The sequence below is a fragment of the Tachypleus tridentatus genome, chromosome 11 (genome assembly GCF_004210375.1).
Source record: "Tachypleus tridentatus isolate NWPU-2018 chromosome 11, ASM421037v1, whole genome shotgun sequence".
In the NCBI taxonomy this organism is placed as follows: Eukaryota; Metazoa; Arthropoda; class Merostomata; order Xiphosura; family Limulidae; genus Tachypleus; species Tachypleus tridentatus.
In genome coordinates, this window is record NC_134835.1 from 25,554,620 (window position 1) to 25,566,135 (window position 11,516).

Genomic DNA, 11,516 nt, shown 5'->3' on the forward strand with positions numbered 1-11,516 from the left:
TATCAGTAAATTAAACTTACAGCTGAAAGATATATACTGGATATGGGTAGAATGTACCAGTGGATTAAACTCACAGTTGAGGGATAGATACTGGATATGGGAAGAGTGTATCAGTATTAAACTCATAGTTGAGGGATAGATACTGGATATGGGTAGAGTGTATCAGTGGATTAAACTCACAGTTGAGGGATAGATACTGGATATGGGTAGAGTGTATCAGTGGATTAAACTCACAGTTGAGGAATAGATACTTGGATATGGGTAGAGTGTATCAGTGGATTAAACTCACAGTTGAGGGATAGATACTGGATATGGGTAGAATGCATCAGTGGATTAAATTCACAGTTGAGGGACAGATACTGAATTGGGTAGAGAGTATCAGTGGATTAAACTCACAGTTGAGGGATAGATACTGGATATGGGTAGAGTGTATCAGTGGATTAAATTCACTGTTGAGAGATAGATACTGGATATGGGTAGAGTGTATCAGTGGATTAAACTCACAGTTGAGGGATAGATACTGGAGATGGGTAGAGTGTATCAGTGGATTAAAATGACAGTTGAGGGATAGATACTGCATATGGGTAGAGTGTATCAGTGGATTAAATTCACAGTTGAGGGATAGATACTGGATATGGGTAGAGTGTATCAGTGGATTAAACTCACAGTTGAGGGACAGATACTGAATATGAGTAGAGAGTATCAGTGTATTAAACTCATAGTTGAAGGATAGATACTGGATATGGGTAGAGTGTATCAGTAGATTAAACTCACAGTTGAGGGATAGATACTGGATATGGGTAGAGTGTATCAGTAGATTAAACTCACAGTTGAGGGATAGATACTGGATATGGGTAGAGTGTATCAGTGGATTAAACTGACAGTTGAGGGATAGATACTGGATATGGGTAGAGTGTATCAGTGGATTAAATTCACAGTTGAGGGATAGATACTAAATGTGGGTAGAGTGTATCAGTGGATTAAACTCACAGTTGAGGGATAGATACTGGATATGGGTAGAGTGTATCAGTGGATTAAACTCACAGTTGAGTAACAGGTACTGCATATGGGTAGAGTGTATCAGTGGATTAAACTCACAGTTGAGGGATAGATACTGGATATGGGTAGAGTGTATCAGTGGATTAAATTCACAGTTGAGGGATAGATACTGGATATGGGTAGAGTGTATCAGTGGATTAAACTCACAGTTGAGGGATAGATACTGGATATGGGTAGAATGCATCAGTGGATTAAATTCACAGTTGAGGGACAGATACTGAATATGGGTAGAGAGTATCAGTGGATTAAACTCACAGTTGAGGGATAGATACTGGATATGGGTAGAGTGTATCAGTGATTAAACTCACAGTTGAGGGATAGATACTGGATATGGGTAGAGTGTATCAGTGGATTAAACTCACAGTTGAGGGATAGATACTGGAGATGGGTAGAGTGTATCAGTGGATTAAACTTAAGCTGAGGGATAGATACTGGATATGGGTAGAGTGTATCAGTGGATTAAACTCACAGTTGAGGGATAGATACTGGATATGGGTAGAGTGTATCAGTGGATTAAACTGACAGTTGAGGGATAGATACTGGATATGGGTAGAGTGTATCAGTGGATTAAATTCACAGTTGAGGGATAGATACTAAATGTGGGTAGAGTGTATCAGTGGATTAAACTGACAGTTGAGGGATAGATACTGGATATGGGTAGAGTGTATCAGTGGATTAAACTCACAGTTGAGTAACAGGTACTGCATATGGGTAGAGTGTATCAGTGTATTAAACTTACAGTTGAGGAATAGATACTGGATATGGATAGAGTGTATCAGTGGATTAAACTCACAGTTGAGGGATAGATACTGGATACTGGTAGAGTGTATCAGTGGATTAAACTCACAGTTGAGGGATAGATACTGGATATGGGTAGAGTGTATCAGTGGATTAAACTCACAGTTGAGGGATAGATACTGGATATGGGTAGAGTGTATCAGTGGATTAAATTCACAGTTGAGGGATAGATACTGGATATGGGTAGAGTGTATCAGTGGATTAAACTCACAGTTGAGGATAGATACTGGATATGGGTAGAATGCATCAGTGGATTAAATTCACAGTTGAGGGACAGATACTGAATTGGGTAGAGAGTATCAGTGGATTAAACTCACAGTTGAGGGATAGATACTGGATATGGGTAGAGTGTATCAGTGGATTAAATTCACTGTTGAGAGATAGATACTGGATATGGGTAGAGTGTATCAGTGGATTAAACTCACAGTTGAGGGATAGATACTGGAGATGGGTAGAGTGTATCAGTGGATTAAACTTAAGCTGAGGGATAGATACTGGATATGGGTAGAGTGTATCAGTAGATTAAACTCACAGTTGAGGGATAGATACTGGATATGGGTAGAGTGTATCAGTGGATTAAACTGACAGTTGAGGGATAGATACTGGATATGGGTAGAGTGTATCAGTGGATTAAATTCACAGTTGAGGGATAGATACTAAATATGGGTAGAGTGTATCAGTGGATTAAACTGACAGTTGAGGGATAGATACTGGATATGGGTAGAGTGTATCAGTGGATTAAACTCACAGTTGAGGAACAGATACTGCATATGGGTAGAGTGTATCAGTGGATTAAACTGACAGTTGAGGGATAGATACTGGATATGGGTAGAGTGTATCAGTGGATTAAATTCACAGTTGAGGGACAGATACTGAATATGGGTAGAGAGTATCAGTGGATTAAACTGACAGTTGAGGGATAGATACTGGATATGGGTAGAGTGTATCAGTGGATTAAACTCACAGTTGAGGGATAGATACTGAATATGGGTAGAATGTATCAGTGTATTAAACTCACAGTTGAGGGATAGATACTGGATATGGGTAGAGTGTATCAGTGGATTAAACTCACAGTTGAGTCACAGGCACTGCATATGGGTAGAGTATATCAGTGGATTAAACTCACAGTTGAGTCACAGATACTGCATATGGGTAGAGTGTATCAGTGGATTAAACTCACAGTTGAGTCACAGGCACTGCATATGGGTAGAATGCATCACTGGATTAAATTCACAGTTGAGGGACAGGTACTGGATATGGGTAGAGTGTATCAGTGTATTAAACTCATAGTTGAAGGATAGATACTGTATATGGTTAGAGTGTATCAGTAGATTAAACTCACAGTTGAGGGATAGATACTAGATATGGGTAGAGTGTATCAGTAGATTAAACTCACAGTTGAGGGATAGATACTGGATATGGGTAGAGTGTATCAGTGAATTAAACTTACAGTTGAGGGACAGGTACTTATTTGGGTAGAACTTATCAGTGGATTAAACTTACAGTTGAGTCACAGGCACTGCATATGGGTAGAATGCATCACTGGATTAAATTCACAGTTGAGGGACAGGTACTGGATATGGGTAGAGTGTATCAGTGTATTAAACTCATAGTTGAAGGATAGATACTGGATATGGGTAGAGTGTATCAGTAGATTAAACTCACAGTTGAGGGATAGATACTGGATATGGGTAGAGTGTATCAGTAAATTAAACTCACAGTTGAGGGATAGATACTGGATATGGGTAGAGTGTATCAGTGAATTAAACTTTCAGTTGAGGGATAGATACTGGATATGGGTAGAGTGTATCAGTGAATTAAACTTACAGTTGAGGGATAGATACTGGATTTGGGTAGAGTGTATCAGTGGATTAAACTCACAGTTGAGGGACAGATACTGAATATGGGTGGAATGTATCAGTGGATTAAACTCACAGTTGAGGGACAGATACTGGATATGGGTAGAGTGTATCAGCGTATTAAACTCCCAGTTGAGGGATAGATACTGTATTAGGTAAATTACTTCATTTTACTAGGAACAATAATGATGAAAAGCTCAGAAGACAGGCCTGAAGAGATAAGCCCTGTGTTTGGAGAAATTTACTATTTAGAAGAGTGTAGACATCGAGAGAATAATGTAGTTGAGGTTGTTGTCATATGAGAGGTTCCAAACTATGTAATTAAGAAACAACAGACATCAGTCAATTTGGGAGCTTCCTGATGTGAAGTTACGAATGATGACGATGTAAACTTCCCTGGGGAAGAAAGTTGTACAAATAATTACATCAACTAGAATGTCAGTTTAATATAAGGAACTTTTGCCACATTTTAATGGCTTTGACTCTTTAGCTTGGCGTGATGTTTGAAGTGGATGTAACGGAGAGACAACTTCAAGCACTGGTTAATATTCATTGTTGCTGTAAAAGTGTGAAAGACTCGTGTAGAAATGTTGTCTATGAAATTTCCTTGAGCGACAATAACATTTTACTGGCTCTTCGAATATTTAAATGTTCGATTTTATTTGAAGAGCCTTATTTAAATATTCGGTTTTATTCGTGAAAGAAAAACCTTGTTTAAATAATCGGTTTTACTGAACGATCCTTGATTAAACGTTCATTGTTATTTGACAAAGGTTGTTTAACCATTCAGTCTCCCGTCACAACAAACACTGACGCTCTTTCAGTCGTGGGAGCGTCATAATGTGACGGTCAATCCCACTATTCGTTGATAAAATAGTAGTCCAAGATTTGGCGGTGGGTGTCGATGACTAGCTGCCTTCCCTCTCGTCTTTCACTGCTAAATTAGGGACGGCTAGCGCGGATAACCCTCGTGTAACTTTGCGTGAAATTCTAAAACAAGCAAACACTAAGCTTTCAAATATATTTAACTTATTTTTAATGTTAACATTACTGTTTGCACCTCGACGATTTAACAGTAAATGAAGCTTTGTGGTTTTTAATATTAACATTATTGGAAATACGGATCTAAAAAGAATATTTAAAGTTATAAATAACGTATTTCATCACTATAGCGAACAAAATGTAGGGAATATATAAACTTTACAGTAAAACAAAAGTGTGTTATACGTGTACGTGTAACATCTCTATTCATTCGCATATTCTCACGCGTATGAGATGTGACGTTAACATCTGAATATATTAACATAAGATTGCGTTAAAAAGTCTCTATCTCGTTATAACACCATATCACGCTTCTCAAAACTCATTTGATAACACCTACTCTCCCTCCAGTGGCACAGCGAAATCTCTGTAGGCTTACAACGCTAAAATCTTGGTTTCGATACCCCTGGTGGGCAGAGCACAGATTGTCAATTGTTTAGCTTTGTGCTTAACTACAAACAACTACAAGCGATATAATCTTTTTATTACACAGTTTTCATTCCATAACCGACCATTATATCATGGAAAAACTAACAGTTTATTTTATACACCGTTTTATTGGAAATTAAAAACCTATTCGATACAAGTGAGCTATTTCTTCCAATTAAAAATAAAAAGATAAAAAATGTCTTCTTGACGTTTTTCAACAGTTTAGTGAGAGTGAAATGAAAGAAACGCCAACTAGAATTAGGATACATGCTACACTTACTTTAAACTTACCGAAAATTAAAGGTAGTTTTAGGTTTAGTGTATTTAGAGGAGAACCAACCTGTGGAAGACTGCACATGATACGCCAACTAGAATTAGGATACATGCTACACTTAATTTAAATTAACCGAAAATTAAAGGTAGTTTTAGGTTTAGTGTATTTAGAGGAGAACCAACCTGTGGAATACTGCACATGATACTTATCAGCCATGCGAATGTTAACATGATTTTACTTCGTCTGTGGGCGTCGTTCACTTTCAATGGATGCAAAATAGCAAAATATCTGTCCAGACTAATGCAGACCAGAACCATTGATGAAAGGTAAGGACCGAAAGCTCTGAGGAACTGCATGATTTTACACGCTGCGTCTCCAGCCACCCATTTCATGGTGATCCTCCATCCAATCTCCAGGGGGATCATGATGAAAGTCACGATGAGATCCGCAATAGCCAGATGGAGAACCATCAACTTGATCCTGGACTTTCTCTGTCGAGTACGGAGCAGAGTGACGAAAACCGAAACGTTCCCAACCGCGGCCACAACCAGCAACAAGCTATAAGCTACGATTTCGCCGGCGATTTCTTCATTGAACAGCAAGTGTTCTGGCAAACCAAGAGTTTCGTTCGTTTTGTTCAACGTTTCGTTCTGAGTGAATTCGGTCGTGACATTCATTTCTTCCATTTTTACCACTACGGACGTGTTGACTAGCGCTTGCATGATTCGTGACAACAGGTGTGACCGGTCACTTAGACAAGAGCGTCTTGATAGAACATTATCACCTTAAATCAAAATCTGGTTGTCTCATACTTTTCTCAAGCTATATTCCTTTCCAATATTTGTTTTGTTCTCTTTTTTCCTTTCAGTAGTTTTATCATTACTGTGTTTTCTATTTCTAATGATATCGAATTATATTTCGTTTCATAAATAAAAGTACCTTTAACATTTACATTTTGAGCCGATAAAAACGCTGGCGGTTCCTCAAACTGATGTGCAAACTGAGAGCGGCGTGTGCTAAACCTGTACTTTCTGTCCTCCAATCGCTATAAGTGAGAGAAATGTCCTACTGGATGAGGTAGCAGGATTACGATTAGAACCGATGCTCATCGATAGGGGGCGACTCTATCCACCAAAGTTGTCACGAATAGCTGAAAAAAAAACAGTGCCCTAAGAGCACATTATATACATATATATACATGCGTAAAATGCATAAAGATATGTAAATATTAGCTAAATATGCTATAGAAATTCACATATATCACACATATCAATCATCGCGTAAATTCATTGAAAAATAAATGAATTTAAAGGACAAATTTTCCAAAAACTCCCTGTGCCTTTTTTTCGTGTTTTTGATATTTCAAAATTATACGAAACGTTTTCACCACATGTCATGGTAGAAATGATTTTGTTTTTACCGTCTCATTTATTTACATTTCACGAAAAAAATTCTACTGTCTTTTCTTCGGTTCATGCATTTACTGTGATTGGCTACTTGCAGTTAAAAGTTTTAATAAAAAAGGACGGTTTTTATTATTGGCTACTGGGTACTAAATTTTCAATGAAGCGGATTTGGTCGGTAATGTAAAGCGTATTTCTTGCTCAAAATTGGGATTTCGTATGATAATCTAAAAGGCTAGTTTTTCTATTCTTTATGAACAATAATTTCATAAACGCTAAATAAAAGGAAGAAGAAAAGCAAATTTATCTCCAAGGAAATAATACAACATAGTTTAACATTAAAATCATGATAAAACAAAATGGCGGCCATAACACTTGCACCTTTAAAATCACCTCTAAAATGTCTGAATATCGACAACGATTATTTCCCAGTATTGGCTGAGCAAAACTAAAGCATATTGTACTTATAAAGCAGCTTAAATCGTTATTTAAGTGTTTATGAAGCGAATCAACTTTTTACTACTTCAACGAATTTTTAATCCAAGTAAGTAAGTAAGCAAGCGACTTTTCCAGACAAGCGTACAGGAAAAAAAATGGCGAATCTTATCACTCTATTTCTAAAACATGATTCCTTTTTTGGACCGAAAAGGATACTAGTGTGTTTGTGTTCATATATACGTATAATACAATGTTATTTAGTGCATATAAGTAGATTTGAGAGTGGGTAGACAAAATTCGTGATGAGTAATAAAATCGAATCAGGTATATGTGCGCCCCAAGCGTGGTGTTGCTAGCGCACAAAAATATAGTTAATGATAAAGGAAAGAAACGTGTAAGATAACAACATTTTTAATTTTATAGAGTCAAGTGTGAATTGATATATAAGTAACCAAGGTAGCTATAGCAACAGAGAAAGTTTTAAGCTATATAAAAAAATACAAAACTGAGTTACTTCAAATTTTGGGCATTTTATCCTTACTTTGGCTCAGACTAAAATAATTACAGCGATTTGCTTAAGAAGGCATAATATTTTTTTTAATTTCAATAATTCAGTTTTCGTTGTTTTGATTCTCTTGTTTCAATAATTTTAGCAGCATTAAACCTTTCTTTATGACCATAGTATGATAGATTACAGAAGTATCGATTCCTACTTATCTTTATAAAATTTTAAAATATTTTTTTATATTTGTTAGAAATGAAAACAATTTGTCTAAATAGTCAAAGGTAACATCTAGAATTTCATTTATCTTTGTAAAATGTAATATCTTTAAACAGCATCGTAAAGTTGTAACTTTACCAAACATTTGATAATGTAGTGTAGTTGTAGTCTTAAAAAAAAAAGCGCTTTATTCAAGTCATATAAAAGATAGCAAAAAATCGAAGCTGTTTGCTGATTACCAGTAATAGTTTTGAGGAAAGCTTTTCTTTATTTTATCTTTCTGTTTCTTAACATCATGCTATATCGCTACTTTTTTCAAGGTAAAATATACCGTTAATAAAAGGCGCGAAAGAAACTGAGATCACAACGTAACTCACTTACTCTAAATAATTCCAAACACGTAACGCTTTCTTCTGGTTTCAACAAAATATATTTTGAACAATGCAGCGAAATTTCTACACGTCACTTACAAAAGCAAAGACAGCGTCTGGCTTGAATGACCACATGCAAATTAAACACTGTTCACGAGAAGAATGTTGCGTAAAGTAGTTTACATACTAAAAAAAAAAAAAAACTTTCCATAGCTGAGCTCTGAATGTCTGTCCATCTCTGTACGTGATGCAACTGATGTTCATTTATTATCTGACTAGTACTGCTTACAGAACGGTTAAACCTAAATTAAGAATTCTAAGCCAGAGGTTATCAAAAATTAAAAAACAACACATATAAAGTTATAATTTTAATTATTTGTTTATGTGTTGAATTTCTCGCAAAGCTACACGAGAGCATAGCCGTTCATAATTTAGCAGCAGCTAATCAACACTACCCACTGCTTACTCTTGGGCTATTTTATACCCACAAATAGCGGGTTTGACAGTGACATTATTACGGCTGCACGTCTGAAAGGGTAATAATGTTTAATACGACCGGAATTCGACCCCCACGACCCACAGAATGCGAATCGAGCGCTCTAAGCACATAGCCAAAAATACCATCTTAATACAACATTATTATTAAAGTTTTAACATAATCAAAATACTATTTATATTCTTTATGAACTCAGGTTACAATAATTAACACTATTTTTGTTTTAAACGTATTTGCATGAAATGAATTACCATAACAAAAATAAATATTTTTATTAGAATAAATCGATAACGAACACATTTCTCCTTATCGCACTATTTCTCCTTTCCATTAAGGTCCAATAATTTTGTTTTTAATAACTTCTCTTAATTATCTATCCGCGAATTTTATTTATGTTTCAAGCCAAGTAATTAAGGTATGTGTTAAAATGCCAAAATAATATTTATTAGTTAACATTTATTCACATTAAAATTTTTAAACACTAACATTAGTAATAGTAAGCCTATTTGTAGTCTAATTTAAGCGTTAGGTTTAACACACGTTTGTAACGTAAGGCTTAGCTAAAATACTATTTGGTAAGTTTTATTTTTCTTTTGGCTACAATTCAGTGTCATAAAACTTCTGAATTGAACATATTTTAGTGTTAAACCACCAAAGTTATGAAAAATAAAGAATAACAAAAGCAAACCTTTCTCACAAATCAACATGAATATTGACCATTCAGCCTCAATACCGTACTTGGCCGAAGGACAATCAACTGTTAGTTTTTTCACAGTAATACAGTTGTTGAGTATTACCAAATAAAAGAAGTGTGAAAGCATTGAGAGCAGAGTGACAAAGGAAAAATTCTATAAGAATATTATGGGATGTTCTTGATATAAAGAAAAGATTAATTTGATCAAAAACTAAGTGGTCAAAGATCTGGCAACGATCTAGTATAATGGAAACAGACTAAAATCCAAAAACAAAGCAACACAAAACATAATCTACTATTATTTTCGATTTACTTGCAGAATGAAGCAATCTGAGTAAAGTCTTTCACTGAAGAATTTCGTTCCATATAATTAGATTCAAAAATTGTTTTCAAAATTCAATTTAGAGCTTAAAGTTAGAGTAAATTATCTTCTCTCAAATAGGTTTAAAACTTGTTGAAAGTTGTTTTAAAAGCTTTTCAGCGCTGAACAAAAAAAAAAATGGAATTCGATAATAAATCTCTTAAAATCACCACTCGAACATGCATTTAAAGAACGTGACAAACTCTGGAGAAAACTAAAGTCAAAAGACATTATTGAGAAAGTATAATAAAAATTCACGTTACAGAGAGATGCTGAGATCCTGCTTTTACGTCACAACATAGCTTTCAAAAATTAAATTGTGACTTAACTGAATGTTATCACTGTGAAAAATGTAACTTTGTCTTCTGTAAATCTCCAATAAGAAACTATTTGTTTGTTCTAGAATTTTCACGCGGCTGTCTGCCCAAAACCATCTTTCATTTACAAACTTGACAGGCAGAGAAAACAGTTGGTCAAAAACTAATTAATCAAAAGTGTGATAACTGAAAATCCTTGCTAGTTTTTGTGTTTATTTTGCTTTTGTGAAGTTTAGCAAGAAACAACACAATGGGCTATCTATGTTTTGCCCACTAAGTGTATCGAAACCCAAATTCTAGCGTTGTAAGTCAGCAGGCACACTGCTGTGGCACTGGGGGGAATTTTTGTGACTCAAAATGTTTTGGCTTGGGTTGTTTTTAATTTCGTTCAAAGCTACACACTACTGATTTAGCCGTCCATAATTTAGGAGTTATAGTAGACTAGAAATTAAGCAGCTAGTCAACACTATCTGCCGCCAACCCTTGGGATATTCTTTTATCATCGAATAGTGGGATTGTCCTTTATATAATACCGACCCACGACTGAAAGGAGCAAGTTTATTCGATGATGAAGATTTGAACCCGAGACCCGCAGATTAGAGTTCAGGGCTCCAACCACCGGGCCATGGTGGACTTTTTCTTAGAACAAAAACCACATTGAATTATCTTTTATATCCACTGCGGAAAATCGATCCACGGATTTTAGTATTGTAAAACTTACTGGTCTCTCACTGGAGGTCTTTAAAATGTTATTAATACAAATAATTAATATTGAAATTTTCTATCTTTTTCCTTATAGCTAGAAAATAAAAATAAACAATCTTCCAAGTTTTGAATTGGTAATGCACGAACTAGTAGCAAGTTTCTACTGTTTATTATGAACTAGTGACAGGTTTAGACTATTTAACATGAACTAGCAGGAGGTTCACACTATTTAACATGAGCTAGTAATAGGTTTACACTATTTGACAGAAACTAGCAGCAGGTTCACACTATTTAACATGAGCTAGTAATAGGTTTACACTATTTGACAGAAACTAGCAGCAGGTTCACACTATTTAACATGAGCTAGTAACAGGTTTACACTATTTGACAGAAACTAGCAGCAGGTTCACACTATTTAACATGAGCTAGTAACAGGTTTACACTATTCTTACAGCAAGTTAGTAAATTTTTCCCGTTCTAAAATTAATGTATTTAATGTTCAATTATCATTTTTTTAAAAGTCGCTTAAGACACAGCCTGTCTTATCAAT

The 11,516-nt window shown here is 35.4% G+C and overlaps 1 protein-coding gene across 2 annotated transcripts in view; it reads right to left on the bottom strand.

The window, feature by feature from the left end:
• Positions 1 to 6,501, bottom strand: part of LOC143231771 (adipokinetic hormone/corazonin-related peptide receptor variant I-like) — an 89,837-nt gene extending 83,336 nt beyond the window's left edge. For both annotated transcript variants that reach the window (XM_076466413.1, XM_076466415.1), the window contains exon 1: positions 5,643 to 6,501. In XM_076466413.1, coding sequence (XP_076322528.1) covers positions 5,643 to 6,182 — 540 coding nt within the window. In that variant the 5' untranslated portion in view covers positions 6,183 to 6,501. The remainder of the gene's footprint in view (positions 1 to 5,642) is intronic.
• Between the last annotated feature and the right edge of the window lie 5,015 nt (positions 6,502 to 11,516).